Here is a 17,600-nt window from a genome sequence, read left to right as displayed (position 1 = left end):
AAAGGCGTTTGTTTTTTCTGTTCAAGGAGTCAAACAATGCCGAAAAAAACCCGCTTCGCGTAGAGAAAGAAAAGCAAAAGAAGCAACAGCGTCTGACAGTTGCAGATTGTGCGGTTGTTGTTTTAAAACGCAGTTTGAAAATTTTAGTTCAGCGGCAGAAAGGCTAAACGCATTCGATGTTATCTGCTCTTCTATAAGGCTTTTGAGCGGACAAATGACAATAATTGTCGGGCGTTCGACTGAAGATGCATTTGACGAGTTGGAGGCTCTGTTTTTCGCCAAAACAAACAGCTGAAATATCAGGCTTTTTCCAAAGCCCGTTGGCAGCACACCAAAAAAATCTCTTCCTTTGAGAGGCGATTCCACAGCTTCCTTTTGCTCCGATTTCAAAACAAATCCTAAATCGCTCGCAAGCGCATCCAATGTTGGAAACTGAAAATTATAGTCGTTGATTGCGTGAACTTAAGTAATTGTAGGTTTCGTTTCCTAAATCTTTAGGGTATTATGAAAAACAGATCAATTAGAGAATGTGACAGACACCGGAAATTCCGAAGTGATCTAGGCGTGAATGCAAATTTATAATATTTCAATAGCGTGGGGTTTTTGACAGTGATTGACAACACTAGTGATTGAGACTGTATCAAGCGAGATTGTGTTAAATAACCCTAAAAATATTAAAACTTGTGACTTGTGGAGAACACTGCTTATTGGGAGGCGAGCATTCTTCATACCAAGTCCACGTCGTCCATTTTCCCGCGAGGTTACTGTTTTACTGTGAAACTGATACGGCGTCTATATCTTTTTGATGAGGTGTGATTGACATTTGATGACAGGCTGCGTCAGAAGTAAACCAATGGAAATTTCCCGTTGCTGGAAGAACGGGTAATTTTGAACGAATTTAATATATGCATAGCGGACGGTCGTATTTTCTCGCGGCTCTCCCCATTCTCCCTCGCCCTTTCTACACTCGTTCCAGACCTTTTGTTTGAATATTTACCGCGTCGCTTGCGTTCGCAATAAATACAACTGTTTTGCAGTCTAAGCCAAGGACAGCAAAAAAAAGTGAGAATATCTCTCACTGAATTTAGCTTTCTAAACTGTCTCTATACCTATTCCCACCATGTCCTTTAAAATATAGGTGAAGTTGCTCAAACTTCCACATACAGGCCCATGCATGGCTCAAATATGCCATCCTTAACCCCTTTATACATGCATCTATGGCTTGATGCTCAAAAACGTTTTATTCTCATGAAACACTAGGATTATCCCTCTTACGAAAAAGTCATAATCTTCACCACGCACAGTGAACATATCATTTTTATCTTCCATATGTAAGGATATGGGTGTCGTCATGATAACGAACACGATTATCCAATAAAACGCGAGCTTCCCCTTCATTGTTAATTGTAAGATACTCTTGTGCTGTAATATAATTCGTCTCTACTACATTAACATTTTTTTGCACAATTTGGCATGATCATGATTGTTTTTCATAACTTTCATACCTTGTTTCATGTTTATATACTGCGCGTTTTAGCATTTGGTGACAACTTTTTCACTATTTCGAAAATGATTAAAACAAGTTGCTTTTAATCTGAACATTTCATCAATATCTATGTAATAGAAAGAATATTACATGGCCACTTGGAGATATGATGTCTTGTCATATATGTACTGACAGTACCTCTCATGAGCAAGGACAGCTAACAAGTGAGAGATACTGAAGCAGCGGGCTCACAGCAACTGTTGAAGGGTCAAACTGTCACATGCAAAACAACTGTTGTGGCGAGAGCTTAGCGTGCAGGAATTGATTTTACTGATCGATTAATGGTATCACAGAAACCAGCTGTGATGTGACGATGATTTAATAGATGATAATCGAACGTAAACTGACTGGCAATGTGGTGAATAAACTAATTATTAATAAACGATGCTGCAATACAAAGACGAGAAAACCAAGAATCAACCAATAAATGGCACGCAATCCAATCGTAGTTACATTCCTACTACGTTTGTGTAAAACTCTACCAAATGCCACAAGGCAAATATGGAGAAATAAAATACACAATAATTATTAGCAAACTAAACAATTTAAGAATAGTTTGAGTAACCCTGCGATGGATTGGCATCCCAACCAGGGGGGAGTAGAAATACTCCTAGTCGCTTCATGCTACGTAAAGCGGGGATAAGCTCTGGCGTGTTGGGTCACTGGCTCCGAAGCGCTTACCTTGAGTAACTTGAGATTGTAAGGTACAAATTGGCAATGCTCGTCAGAGTGCCAATGCCAGCACCTGAAGTGAAAAAGGGGATTAATATCATGCAACTAGAGAAATCTGTAGGTTTCGTTAAATACATTATACAAAAAACCTAAAATAACGTTGACAAAAGAATAGTAAAACATATTAACTATCTACAAAAACAACTGCTGTAACAAAACAGGGAGGGCGCTGTTGCACACTATTCTTGAGCAGCTCTCAAATCGGAGAAAGGTAAACCAACACATCGGTTACTACTTGTTCTCTATAAATCACCAAACTGAATCTGTCAATAATACAACTATGATCACAAAACAGAAAACCTAAGGGACTGGTCATTTATTAGAGGGGGAGGGGGTGGGGTGTCCTGGCGCATTTTAATTTTCCAATACATAATTTCCCTTGGGCCTGTTCCTGCCACTGCATAATATAATGTGGTGGCCCACCTTTGAGTCTGCACATGAAATAAGATGACCCGCCCTCAACCACAGAAACACTTTTAATACAACTTAAATAAAACTCAATGAACTATTCAAAAAAAAATAGTGAATAGCCCTCCTCCCAGATCTAGTAGTTGTCACTGTGATCTGAATATCATCCCTTCCTCATCATTTTCATACTAAATTATATTTGAGCACTCTACGGCTAAAAATTACAATCGCTTAAAAGGGCCATAACACAAGTTTAAGTCAGGCGCAGAAGACCCGCATATGAAAGGGGCAGGGATGTCATCTCGGTTAGGGGTGTTAAGTTCGGATTTTGGTCTCATTTAGGGTGTTCTTGGCAAAATGCCATCATTTAGGTTTGCACACGAAGAAATATAAAAATATATGTAATATATAGATTTAGCCAAGCCTAAAGGCGGAGCTCCCTGGTTATTTATTCTTACTGCCTGTAGGGTTTAATAGTGAAAATAAAAGGTTTATAAAATTGTCCGCATTTTGGTGTTTCCGGTTACTGCTTAATTAATTAAATCACTTTCTTTGCTTTCTTCCAAAGAAAAATTCATTGCCTAAATTGCGAAGAACCGAAATTGCATGAACCATGAAGCGATGAGTGCAATATCCGTTTTTCAAGTGAAATTTACTTTGGAATTCACCAGTTTGGCAATGAAATTTTCTTGAATCCTATGAGTTTTAAAAGAAAACAAGCACACCCTCAGCGAGTAAATGGAAAAGGAAAAAAGCCATTTCGGAGTCAACTGTCAATAGCCAGCTAGAAAATAGGAATCACGCTAACATTAGAAGCCGTCAGGAAATTTTGTCAGTTCAAGGTCAAAAAGGAGTTTTACTGATCTTCTTTATTCCACGTTATCTCTGAAAATGAGATCATTCATATTTTGATGTATTGCATTGAAACACGCCAGCTTGGTTTGGAACAAGAATCGGCAAAATACGGTAATGCAACCAAGAAAGGACAAGGAAACCTGAAACAAGATCCTCTCCAACATTACCTTTAGGTGCTTTAAACAAACTACTGAAAACACAAGCTAGTGATATTTCTCCCTAATTTTACGAGAACTCATTGCGATTACGTGTTTATAACATAAGCGCACAGTTTTCTTGTTACTGTCGAGGCAGATCGAAAAATAGTTGAGCAAACGGATTAAAAAAGCACTTATTCGCTCCCTGTAAGAAATCCACACATCTGTGGGTTTCACAATCTTTATTTTCTTCCGTCTGAGGACTGTAACTTCACAATCTCGTAACAATCTCGATCTATCAAGGTAAACAACCTTTTATCTAAACACTCCACCTTACTCTCCCTTTTGACAATCAACATCTCTCACATTCTCTCTCCCACATGACTAATCTGTCAATCAACTTGAAGCTAAACACGTGACCAGAGACGTAACGTGTAACGCAATGTGTAACGCCAACAACGGATTCCCGACACTCTCCCCCCTCTTGACTCGTGTGAGTCAAGAACACTGCCACAAGGTTAATTGTTTTACTGATTTGCCAGATGGCTTATTCTTTTAGCCGCATCCAAAGCAGCCACTCTGCGAGGCCGACTGCTCCCATGCAAATCTGTTGGTTGCACTTGATTTCTGTCTTGTCTCTTACCTGCATTTGGCCCTGCATGAACTTCAATTGGCTACAATTTCTGAACTGGCCTAGTTATGTGTGCATCCCTCCCCTTGGTGATTACCCTCACATGGGCCCCTCTTACCTCTTTGTCTCGTCCACAGATCAACCCTTCTACCACTCCCATCTTCCACGGGCCTCTCTTCACTCCATCTTCATGTACTACTACAACATCTCCCTCCTTAGGCAATCTTTCCTTTCCCAGCAGTTTTGTTTTCATGACTCTCCCGTAAGGCAGTTAAATATTCCCGTTGCCACCTCTTCCAAAAATGTTGCAGCTTCTTAGTCAGGTATTTGTGCCTCCTGGTGTATGTTGCGGTGTTTTCTCCAAACTCTTCTTCTGGCTCTAGTACTTCTGGCAATGAATGGATTCTTCTTCCATGAATCAAATGGGATGGGGTAAGAACCTCCTTTGATGGGTTGTCATCGTCATAAGTCAGGGGCCTTGAATTAAGGGTACCTTCAACCTCCACAAGAATTGTTAACATCTCGTCAAAGGAAAGCCTTGCATTTCCAATGACCTTTTTCAAGCACTGTTTAACACTTTTCACCATCCTCTCAAAGAATCCTCCCCACCATGGGGCCCTCGCTATGTTAAAACGCCACTCAATACCCTTGTTGTCTAGCTCTGCTCTCCCTTCGGGATGTCGGGAAAGTGAGCGTATCTCTTTCTCTGCTCCTTTGAAAGTTTTAGCATTATCCGACACAATTAAGGCAGGAGTTCCTCTTCGAGAAGTGAACTTCCTCAGACACCTCAGGAATGTAGGAGTTGAGAGATCTTCCACCAAGTCTAAGTGCAGTGCCCGAGTAACACAGCATGAGAATAAGCAAACATAAACTTTCTTTAACTGCTTACCTCGTCCTTTGACATACATTGGCCCAGCAAAATCTACTCCAACCCTTGAGAAGGGTGGAGCCAGATTGACCCTAAATTCTGGTAAACTCGCAGTGGCTGGTTGGGTAAATGCAGTACCCTCCCACTTCTTGCATGTCACACACTGGGACAATATCTTCTTCATAACTTGTCTCCCCTTGGGGACCCAGAATTTGGTGCGCAGTTCTGCAAGAGTACTCTTCACTCCACAGTGATGCACCTTCTTGTGACACCTTTGAATTTCTAGGAACGTCAGATGGTGGTCTTTGGGTAAACAATATCGGCTCCTTTGCTTCCATGGGCAAATCAGCATACTCCAGCCGTCCCCTGCATCTTATCACACCCTTATGGTCTTCAATCAGACCAAACTTGTTGGAAAGCTGCTTGTAGTTCTCTTGACATTTTAACTCTCCTTGTGCTGTTTTTATCCAGTCAATCTCTGCCTCTGTCAGCTCTTGCAAGGATAGTGGTCCATGCTTCCTCTCTGACTTTGTCTTCTTGGACACATTGAAGCAAAACCGTTTAAGCCACGCTGTCACTCTCAAAACCATCCTTATGCAGCTGTACTTGTCAATTTCAATGACTTTGTCTATCCCCACTACCAGATCAGTTCGGGTTACAAGGATGCTAGTTGTCCTTTCTTCTTCTCGACTTTCAGTGGTAGGTGACACTGATCCTTCTGAAGGCCAACTCTCTTCTGACTCTGTTAACCAAGTAGGACCTTGCCACCACAATACATTCTGGTTCAACTCGGATGCAGGCATTCCTCTTGACCCAATGTCCGCAGGGTTCTCTTGACTTGGACAGTACCTCCAATTTCCCTTGTCACTCAGCTTCAAAATTTCGTTCACACGGTGTTTGACAAATTGTTTCCATTCCCCTCTGTTCATAATACAGAACAGGGCAGTCTGACTGTCCAGCCACAGTTTCGAACGCTTAACACTCTGCTGCGAGGTAAGAGCACCTTCAACATTGACCATAAGTTTCACTAGTATAAATGCTGCCATAAGCTCTAGCCTTGGAATTGACAGCTCCTTCAAGGATGCCACCCTTGTCTTGGAAGTCAACATTTGTGCATATCTACCTACCTGGGTTCTGTAAACAAGGTACACCACACCACGGTAAGCCTTCTTACTTGCATCTGCGAACCCATGAAGTGAGCACTCCTCCACCTCTTCGCGAGGGTGGTCATAAACGCAGCGCTTTACATCAATCCTATGACAGTCAATAAGGCCCTTAATCCAATCTTCGACACCCTTCTTGAAACCTCCCTCTAGCTGCTCATCCCATCCACACTTCTGACGACAGATCTCTTGAAATATAACCTTGACACTCAATGTTACCGGGCTAATTAGCCCCAGGGGGTCATAGACTCCTGCTAGTAGCCTCAATGTATTCCGCTTAGTGGCGGGCAAGCCTTCCGCACGCTGTGCGACCGATGTCAGATCAACAGTGATGACATCAGCTTCATAATCCCATTCACATCCCAACACCTTCTGGCCTTTGCATCCCAACTTCATGCCCACGGAAGACTTAGCATAACTTATGTCTTCCTCTGTCACCACATCTTGTTTATCACCAGTCTGGGATTCAGTTGCCATCTTGGCCCTTAGCTGAGGATCATTTGTCAGCCATTTTCTGAGTCTGAAACCTCCTTCAACCATTCGAGTTTGAGTCTTCTGGTACAACTCCAAACTTTCCTGTGTTGTTGCTCCACCACCAACAAAATCATCAACATAAAACGAATCCAATAACTTCGCTACAAACCTTGAGTCGGAAAATTAATTTCAAACCTTTTGACATGATGTCGAAGTGTAGCATTCAAAAGAAAGGGTGATGCATTCAGTCCAAATACAACTCTACAAAACCTGTAGACAACAAGTTTGGACAAATCAGGAGGTTCTCCACCCACAAGAAGCGCAAACAATCTCTATCCCCTGGGTCAACCTCCACATTTAAAAAAGTCTTCTCAATGTCCCCTACCAGGACTACTCTATTTTCCCTAAATCGAAGCAGAATGTTGTAAAGCAAGGGGGTCAGAGGGGGTCCCACATGCAAACAATCATTCAAACATGCGACACTCTTACTTTCTTTTGAGGATGCATCATATACCACTCTTACCTTGGTAGTAGCTGACTCTTTGCGAACAACTGCTTGGTGAGGCAAGTAATGAACCCTGGGGGCATTGTCCAATTCTGCTACCTTTTCTATCACCCCAGCTTTCAGCTGCTCTTCTATGATGTTCCCATACTCTTTGAGAATGTCAGGGTCCTTCTCCAGTCTTTGCATCTGGGTTCTAAGACGATACAGACTGGTTCCATAGTTAGTGGGTAGTTCTGGGTGCCCTTCCTTCCAAGGTTAGCAAACTGAGTACCTGGACTCATTGAATGAGATGTTATTCTCAAATGACTCATGAACCTGATCGGTAATCTCTCTAATACCTAGTGTCTCCAGATCCCACAATCTTTGAACATCTTCTAGACTTTCGTGCTCTTCAACAGAACTTGCGATGAAGTTTACTTGGGTGAAGCGTATATCCGCACACGTGTCTTGGCCCTTCAAGGGTCCTGACAAAACCCACCCCAACTTTGTTTCTACAGCAACAGGTTCATCAAACTTGCCCCTGATTGTGCACCCTTTCTGAAAATGCCACAAGTAGTCAGCCCCGATCAGTACGTCTATAACCATCTCATCCCTTCCCTTACTCACATCAGAGAACCACAGCCCTTTCAAATGGGGATAATCAGATTTTACTAATTCTACATGGGTATACTAGAAATCTCGGGAACTACATATGACTCCATGTTAATGAAGCTCTCCCCCCCTATAGGACTCACCCTGACTTGGACAACGTCCCTTAGCTTCGTATTTCTTGAGCGTTGACCGAATGTACTTATTGCAAGCCAGTCTTACCTGGTTAGAGGAAGCCATGCAAGCCGAGCAACTCCGGCTGTGACAAAGGAACGATGGCTGCCAGCATCAAATAAAACTCTAACCCTCTGTGGCTGACCCTCCCCAGTGACGACTGCACGGGCAGTCTGTAGGGCTACACGATCTCCCGCACCAACATGAAAACTACTGGGGCTAGTAGTGGTAGGGTTAGCCTCTGGTCTAACTTCAAATTCACTGACTGCTGGCTTAAACTGCTTATCACAAATCGAACTGTGGTGGGACGTCCCACACTTGTTACATAATTCAATCGACTTACAATCTCGGGCTCTGTGTCCCTTTTGCAAACATTTAAAACATCTACTGTACTTAACTAAAATGTTCTTACGTGCATTCACATCGCTCACTTTCTTACAGTTCGCTGGTGCGTGTCTCCCAAGGCAAAACGCACAGTTCTCGACTTCCTGCTTCATGTAAAATGTGTTGATGTCCTTCCTGTTCTGCATATTTCCAACCGAAGACATTGCGTAGTAATGATCTTCCCTCAGTTCTAACTCCTTTAAAAACGCGCTCAACAGCTGCTCCATTGACCAGTTCAGAAAATCGGCTCCCCTTGTGATGGTCAGGCGAAATGCTTCGGGCAACTTTTGTAAAACGGCGGGAACTATTACTGCTGCGAAGGTAGTTTCGTCCACTCCGAGCGCCTTGAGACCTCTAAAATGAGCACTGCAGCTGTCGTATAGTTTTCTCAAACGAGTCGTATCTTTATCGCTGAAAACCGGCGTCAAATTTAGCAAGTCATTCACATGAGCACGCTGTATGGCAGTTTCCTTTCCATACTTTTTCTTCAAAACATCAACAGCGGCCGCATAGTTCACTGCTGTCAAGGAGAATCCCGCAATAGTTGCTCTGGCCGGTTCAGTGACTAAACTTCGTAAGTAGGCGAATTTGTCCACGGCTGTGAGGCTTTCGTTGTGGTCGATGGCGCTTTCGAAGGCGTCCCAGAATTCTTGCCACTCTTGGACCTTCCCGTTAAACTTCCTCACTTTAAGTTTGGGAAGTCTTGCTTTCGTCTTGCTTTCTGAGGAATTCCTGACGCCACGTTTGAATGAACTTCAGCGGGTGGTACGGTATTTGGCTGAACTATCGGCGGTGGCGATTCGATTTTACTCATCGCGTCTTCCATTCTCATCACGACATCGTTCAATTCCGCCCTCACTGAATCGCTGGTCTCTATTTCTTTCTCGATACGCTTGTCGACACCTTCGGCCGTTCCACTTGCAATAAGCTCAATTATTTGGTCATCCAATGTTTTGAGCGACTCTATCTTCAGTCGCATCGACTGAATTGATTCTTTCAACCAGAATTTCTCCATTGGATTCTCTTCATCACTCAGCCTGTCTTTCAAACGAATAAGAAGTTTCGTGGCAGATCCTCTGTGGGCCGCTCTGATTTTTACTTTCTTCGCTGTGTCTTCTTCGACCGACAAATTTTCAGTCCGCACACGTGGCCAATCTTGTCGACTTCAAGTTCGGTTATCCGTCTCGGAGGACCACTATGTAAAAAATCCACACATCTGTGGGCTTCACAATCTTTATTTTCTTCCGTCTGAGGACTGTAACCTCACAATCTCGTAACAATCTCGATCTATCAAGGTAAACAACCTTTTATCTAAACACTCCTCCTTACTCTCCCTTTTGACAATCAACATCTCTCACATTCTCTCTCTCCCACATGACTAATCTGTCAATCAACTTGAAGCTAAACACGTGACCAGAGAGGTAACGCGTAACGCAATGCGTAACGCCAACCATGGTTGCTACAGCCATAGGTGTTTGAAATTCCCTGACGTTTCCCTGACAAGTGTAAAATTTCCCTGACCAACTGAATTAAGAATTTCACAAATTAGTCCTGATAATGGCCTCCAACCTCCCCTCACAGCCATCCTCTCCACCCATTTATTAATGCTTTCAGCAAGACACACGCAGTGTACATGAATTGATAGTTCCTTAACGTAACATGGAAAAAGGATTGATTTTCTTGGAAACCTAACATCAGCTTGTCGTTCAATTAAATGAAACAATATCCTACTAATCCAACATGTGTTATGTCCTTGAAATGTACCAAAGAATTTGAAATTTCACTTTTCCCTGACTTTTTGCAAAGATGTAAATTTTCCCTGACTCAAAGTGAAATTCCCCGACTTCTCCCTGACCTTGAAGAATTTTTTTTCCCCCTGACTATTTCCTGACCTGTGGCAACCATGCCAACAACGGATTCCCGACACTCCCATTTTAGAGCAAAACTAATAAACAAATCAACTATATTTCTTTACGTCCAAAAGAGTACAGATAATTGTTATTTGATCCCAGCTGAGAATAAAACTTCGAGTTTCATTTCTGAACAAAGGAATAAGCGATTAAACCACTTTTTGAAATTACGCATCCGTAAAAATATCGAACGGTTTAGTACCCAAGGAAGGAATTTGTGGAGTAACTTCTTCCACCAAGTTTGAGCTATTACTGGTATTGTTGTTTTTTTTTTTTGTCATTCTCTTTCTCTCTCAGTTTTGATTCTGTTCTAGTCATAGGTCCTCCCAGGTATCATGCAACCTTATCAGAGCTTCTAAAGATATGCCAAAAATTGCAATATAGAGAAAAAAGCAGCTCTAAACAAATTAAAAATAAACATCCCTCCGATGCATGACTTGAAGTGATGTCGTCATGACTATCATACCAAAATTTCTTGCATCGATGGGTTACCATATTTTCTTAACTGTGGTGCTCCGCGCACTGAGCTCCGCTAATACGTTTTAATTTTCGTCTCTTTTAGGGGTCACAAAAAAATTGGGCCATGCCCAGATTGGTCTCCTTTAGAGGTTTAATTCTAAATTTCTGACAAGCATCCCTGTCCCTTTGTCCTCCCTGAAGCCCTACAATCTGAAGTAGATCTGATGAATCCTGGGCATCTACAGTGTAAATGACAAGTGCGCCATAACTCCAAAAAGTGGGAAGTAATACGTAAAACGGACAAACGAGATCTTTCCCTCCCCATAATTATATTCATTGGATAGAGGCTTAAAACCGCAGTGCGTTAGTATGTCCTCCCAGAAATATAGAAGGGCTTGCATTGATTGAAATAAAGATTGATAGAAATTTATACTGATAATGTGTCATCACAAAAACAAGTCAAGTTGAATTGTTTCAAAATTGGTTAGGATTACCCTCTCACCTCAGCACAGACTCTCACTGACAGTGTGCTCTTGTTTTTTCTCTCTGAGTCTCCTATTATAAACAGCAGAAAGAGAGGATTACCTACAATCGTTAAGGAACGGAGGGGGGGGGGAGGTGGCACTTAACTACAGAAAGACAATGGTTGCTAAGGAATCTTTTAAGTCAAGAGCCCTACAAAAGGTTGCATGGATGGTTCTTTGAACTAACTTTTCATTGGAAATCTGGCATCACTTCAATCACAAGGCACATGTGCAACTAGTCGCAGTCCTCTGTCGTGTTTCAGTGAAAAATAATTATGTCAAAACTCTTAGGAAACAAAAGGAACAGGCAGTCTTTTTTCACCTGATGGGAACCGCCTGGTCAATAGCTGTGTTTAAATGAGAGTATGTAGATGTTGTAGTTCAATTTTGACTTCTGGTTTAATTTTTTTTTGAACCAGTCCAAAATATTTTAAACTGGTTTATTTTTATCAACTTTCTAAAAAACGAATTTTCCTTTTTTGGGGGTGTAGTTAAAAAACAGGGGCTTGGTTTTTTGGGGGGTCTAAAAAAGAATGTAACATTCCTTCCTTGCGTTCTTCTTCTCCTACCCCTCCCTGATCTTCTCCATTACCTCAGTCCTACCCCACCCTGTATAATGCTCTTGTTAACTGAAAATCTGAGAGACCAATATTTATAAATCTTGTATTAAACAAGTTAATGTATTGCGGAATGACTCATTTAAGAATATCACTGTTTCTTCGTTACAAAATCTAGTCCTACTAGGTGAAAGACAGGAAAGGGTTTAGCTCTGAGGAAAGACTAATGCTCAAAATGCCAGCTTTCAAATTTCTTTACAGTGGTCAAATTATTTACCACATCAACTCACTTGATAAACCCCCTCTTTATTTCACTTTCCCACGGACACACCACCACAGCTTCTTTACAATCTATTGGTAACACCTTTACCCTACATGTGAAAGAACGCTTTACAGTTGTCATACACCCCCTGCAATCCTAACTGTTTCAAATAAGACAGTGCACAACCTAATCACTAAATTGAAAGCTTGACCCTAATTCCTAAACTTTGGGCAGTGTCCCTAACCTTACAGTACATGTACATGTACATGAATGCAAACCGTTGAAAGTGCTTAAGCCAAATCACCAAGCTGAGCATTTGACCCTAGTCACTTAAATTATTTCTTGGTCTTTGATAGCACCAGAGGCAACAATCTACCATAATAATCTCATGATTTCTCTACTTTATTTTATGCATACTCCACAAACAGTTCCACTTAATTACAGAAAGATGTCCAACTACATGTATGTTGAAATGGGTGGTGTTATAAAAAAAATTAACTGGTTTGAAAAAAATATGGACTGCTTCAAAAATTCTGGACTTAAATTCAAAAGTTCTGGACCAGTTTCAAAAAGTCTGGTCGGACTGGTTTAAAAATTCTTTATTTGTTCGAAAAAAATTAGACCAGAGGTCAAAATTGAACTACAACATAAACACCGCTGTGACATCAAAACGAATATATTGATAATTTGGTTATGTGTTGTCCGACGTGTGTTTTGATTAGCTGGTCGGAAATATTATAAGGCATGTATTAAGAAAATTTGTTTCAATCTAAAAGCATTTTCCGTAATTTCTTGAATTATTTTCGAGAAATATTTTATGAAAACAATAGAGGACTTTTTTCCGACTTTACATATCTTCATCTAAACATCAGGGGGAGTTAGGAGAATTCGAAACAATTATGCAAAAGCGAGACGCAGTCCAAGGTTTGCTTAACTATCTCGAATCTCCCAACTTCCCCTCATGTTTAGATGAGGCTATGTAAACGGTAAAATTTAAGAATCCGATCCCACCAACGCATCGGCCAACACCACCGACACGTCGGCCAACATACTACCGACACGTCGGCCGACACAGGAACTTAACGTGATATTAGATCCTTCAAAGAAGGATCCCGACCTTATTGAAAGCCACGTTCGACATCGCTTATTCGTACAGCGCCACATGTATCCGTCTTTTACCCGTGTTGTCTCTGTAAGTTCCATCTTAGAACCACATCGGGAACACTGCTGACAGCTCGCTAAAATCTTTTGACTCACGCAGAAATTAAAAAGATTCTGAAAATTTCCCAGTATAACTAAAAGATCACGGAACTCCATGTCGTATAAAGTCGTGATCAAAATGCTAGAGAATAATGAACTTAGGATCAAGAGATTTCATTAGGATCGAACTTTCGTTAATTAAACCAATCACCGTTGCTTAAAAACAGCGAATCACAACGCTTCTTATTAAACCAATCAAAGTTAGGATCGAATTAAACCAATCACAACGCTTCTTATTGAACGAATGAAATGAAAGGAACATGTTATTTAATGTGACAACTCAATGTAGTTTATACCATTATCATCTATTTGCAACTGTCAATACTCAATCTGTTGCCGTTTGTGAAACGACTTCCCATCTCGAAGAGGCTGTTGCCGATGGCGTTGGTGGATGCCTTCTATTCCTAGAGGGTTTTGTCAACTTAAAAAACGGCTCCTTTAGGAGCCACCAAGTTTGCAAAAGTCTATGACCAATTCAATTGCATTATGTTGTTCCCTTGTGCTCAAATATATTCTTGCCGCTTAATGATACTTCAAAGTCCTGCTTCCTTGCCGCATAATGATACTTCAAAGTCCCGCATGTCCAAATTCGCACCCTCTTAGAAGCTCTGTAATAATATATATAAATAGCTGATGATGACGAAGTCTCAGGCAACGAGTGAAAACTGTGTTCTAATAACACTTGTCGTAACGGGAACTGGGTTCTAATATCACGAAATACAATATGGTAGTGAAAGTTTTCCGTCGAAGACAGTTCCGTTCAGTTTGAAAAAGGTACATTTAGGTTTTCAACAGTTCAATAAAGTCCAATTGAGTCACCGACACGCCACCGACGCACCACCAACGCACTACCGACGCATCTTATGTGTTATAAGTTTAAACAGCGGCCAACGCGTCGGCTGACAGTCGAACGACAGTCGACCGACAGTCGACCATCAGTCGGCCGACAGTCGGCCGACGCGTTGGCCGACGTGTTGACCGACGTGTTGGTGGGATCGGATTCTTAAATTTTACCATGTAAACACAGAAAATTATTATCCTCTATTGCTTAAATAGAACATACTTGGCAAAAAGGATATCTGTAGAGTTTAAGGGACAGGAGAAATGACTATTTGAAGAGGTCTATAGCAACGGTTTGGTAGTTCAGTAAGAGCCATGCACCCACATTAATCAAGAACATCCATATATTGGTTGGTACAATGGCAAGATGAACCAAATGATTAGCAATAAGAAAGAGAAAGGGAGAATAGACCTAATTGAGCATGATCTTTATGGCAAATGGCAAAAGTTAAACTTCATTTTTGCTGTTAATCAACAGTTTTATGAAAATATTATGCATTCTTAAAATAATGGTGATTGAGAGATAGTTCCCCTATTAAAAAAATGCTAACTGAGGCAGGACAAACAAATTTAACACTAACAGAAAGACCATGAAGAAAACACACGAAGACCTGCTTACAGAAATGGTAAGTAGAATGTGATTACATCTACAGTGTATGAAGCTTCCTTAATATTTAAGGATTTTATAAAGTTCTCTTCTCTTCTTAACTCTATATATTTAACTTCCATTACGTGTACCTTCCATTATTGCTTCTAGAAGGTCATAATCTATTCAATGTTAATGTGAGCAATATTAAACTTGAGAACCTGAACGCAGTCAGTTGCAACTAGTTATGTAACAAAAGACTACCAAAAGGAATTGCAACAAAAAAAGGTCGTGCACTTTTCTAATGTTACGAAAAACCCTGAATTGTATAACCTATGTTGTGTATACTTTACTTAAAACTGAATGCTCATCAATCATTCATGACAATAAATCGGAGCGGAAAGAAACAATACAACAGCAATATTAAACAATAAATTATTCTATGAGGGCGCGCTGGATATGAAGTGATAGATGACCAACGAGGTGCATTAAGCGCCAAGCTGGTTATAACCATTTTATATCCAGCAGGGAGTAGTATTGTCGAATACTGTATCGCTTTCCGCCTCCATCTATTCTGGTCCAAAATGGCTTTTGTTGGCATTTTATAATCAGAGCTGCAAAAATATTTTCAGCTTGCTTTATTGCTGACGCGTTCCTTGACCACATTAGGTACAGCAGTTATATGAACTGAAAGCCTGTGTCCAGCGAACCAATGAAAATGCTGGAAAACTGATATCCGTAGTTCAGGGGTCCCATTTCTAACCCTAGGAAGTAATGTAGTGTACGTATATGGAAATAATTATTCTCCTACATAATTAAAGTACACAATTAATTGTCATTAAAGCATACAGTTTACAGTGATCAAACAACTCTGAGCTGACAGCAGTAAACAAAAAAACCTTGCAAACAATAACCAACAATTTGAATCAACAACTAAAACTGAAATTATACATGCAAAAGATTCTCTTTCACAACATTTTTGGTTTTGAGTGGTAATGTTTACACCTTCTCTCTCCAGTTTAGATACACCACCAAAATTACAATTGAAAATTCAAGCTAAACTGTAGCAATTTGCTTACTCGACTGCAATTTCACAGTCAAACAAAGCAGCTCATGACAGGACATCCATTTCACATAAAAATCCTACAAATTGAAACAGTCTCCACAGTAATCATGAATTCTTGGTTTTCACTCACATGACAGGGCGGCCATGTTGGATGGCAATACAATACAATTTCTTTTCGCATAATTTGCATAATAATAAAGTATTAAGTTAGTTTCCATCGGAGATACAGGTTCTTGTTCTTGCCATCCAACATGGCCACCATAACGTCACATGCAAACCAGCAATTCATTTCTAAAATAAGCAACCAGAGCCGGTGTTGAGAGTTTGATTATGTGTTTGATGAAATAGATAATGATCACAAGGAAAACTCGCCAATGATGTCTGCTGTAGGCTTCAATGGCGACGTGGTGTGCGATTGCTAAAATATGTCAACAAGGAATTACAAACGTTTTCAGGACAACTTCGTTTTTTTAGCGCTTTACAAAATATGTGAGGCAGCGATGCATGCATTAAGTAGGAAAACGTTACGTGAAAGCTAACCGTTGTAAATATAAAGGTTTTTTCCTCGCTCTCTTTCTCTCAGCTTTTTCTCAGCTTTTCTCTTTCCTCGTCTTCTTTTGAGGTTTTCTTCACTCAAATTTCGTCGCCTTTTCCCTTTGTCCCGTTGTATGTCACTATATTTAACCTCAACCCTAATAAAGTGCTTGACTGCAATAACTGCATATAGCCACCAGTAGCTACCACAGCTATATAAATATGTCAAACCTGTTTTGGATTAAACCCAGCGAAAAGTGCAGGAAAAATGTTTCCCAAACCGTTTTCTACCTAAACATGACAAGCGTTGACTGTGACGAGCTTTAGTTCATGAAGCATGGCCGTGTAGCTGTATCAAGCCACAGAAAGCGCACGATAAGTAAGCCGGCGATATAGTCATGTGATACTGGTCAGTGGATAGCTTGTTTTCACAGGTGTCAATTCACCATATCTTTGATGTCCAATATATCAAAGATGTATGCTGTCAACTAGCTTGAGTAGCAGGAGTATGGCCGCCATGTTGGGCACAAGTGTACAAGTATTGATACTGATGATGATGATTATTATTATTAAGATAGAAATATTAATTATTGTAAGAGGTCGTTGCATGTGCCCATGAGCAATATCGTTAGCCATGCTTACCATGAGAAAAGCAACTCATGATTCCTACATGTACCAGTTCGTTTGACTGTGGTCACCATCGTTGCTCCACTTGGCAGCCCTTCTGGCCGCAGGAGCTCCTCTAATACGACTAAAAATATCGGTTTATCATCACTCAATTATTACCGAGAAAATATTAGATCTCAAACTTCCTATTTTATTGTTAAGACAAAGGCTTGGTTCATCACTTGAAAGTACAGTAGTACCTTTGCATTCTAAGGGCGTGTTTGACTAAATTACCGTATTCAGGAATAGGAATACGTGGAATAGGAGTTAGAAATCCTTTGTTTCTACGGAGATTCACATTAAAATTGTAAAACACCCTCTAAAATGCTGTTTTAAACATATCTTTACTATCTTTGTTGCTTTAAAACGCCATTTGAAACATCAACCGTTTCAAATCATCACTCTACGTATACTGATTCCGCATTATGGTCAATCGAACACACCCTAAGTACAGCTTTGTAATTACTTCTT

At 40.7% G+C, this 17,600-nt stretch overlaps 2 protein-coding genes and 1 pseudogene across 6 annotated transcripts in view; all 3 read right to left on the bottom strand.

Annotated features, from left to right (window-relative positions):
* The window catches only part of LOC138013500 (NLR family CARD domain-containing protein 3-like), a 52,204-nt gene that overhangs the window by 25,996 nt on the left and 8,608 nt on the right, over positions 1-17,600 (bottom strand). For all 5 annotated transcript variants that reach the window (XM_068860582.1, XM_068860581.1, XM_068860578.1 and 2 more), the window contains 2 exons: positions 11,337-11,389; positions 2,228-2,291 (listed from right to left, as the gene is read on the bottom strand). The gene's annotated coding sequence lies outside the window, so the exon portion shown is untranslated. The remainder of the gene's footprint in view (positions 1-2,227; positions 2,292-11,336; positions 11,390-17,600) is intronic.
* Positions 4,525-7,904, bottom strand: LOC138014118 (uncharacterized; annotated as a pseudogene).
* LOC138014117 (uncharacterized) lies at positions 8,126-9,480 on the bottom strand. Its single transcript, XM_068861142.1, has 2 exons — positions 9,276-9,480; positions 8,126-9,186 (listed from the first exon to the last, which is right to left on the bottom strand). Exons 1-2 carry the CDS (start codon positions 9,478-9,480, stop codon positions 8,126-8,128), a joined length of 1,266 nt encoding a protein of 421 aa, XP_068717243.1.

This window comes from Montipora capricornis, chromosome 8, assembly GCF_036669925.1.
Source record: "Montipora capricornis isolate CH-2021 chromosome 8, ASM3666992v2, whole genome shotgun sequence".
Lineage (NCBI taxonomy): Eukaryota > Metazoa > Cnidaria > Anthozoa > Scleractinia > Acroporidae > Montipora > Montipora capricornis.
The sequence above is the reverse complement of the archived record's forward strand: the minus strand, read 5'-3'. Positions and strand labels throughout refer to the sequence as shown.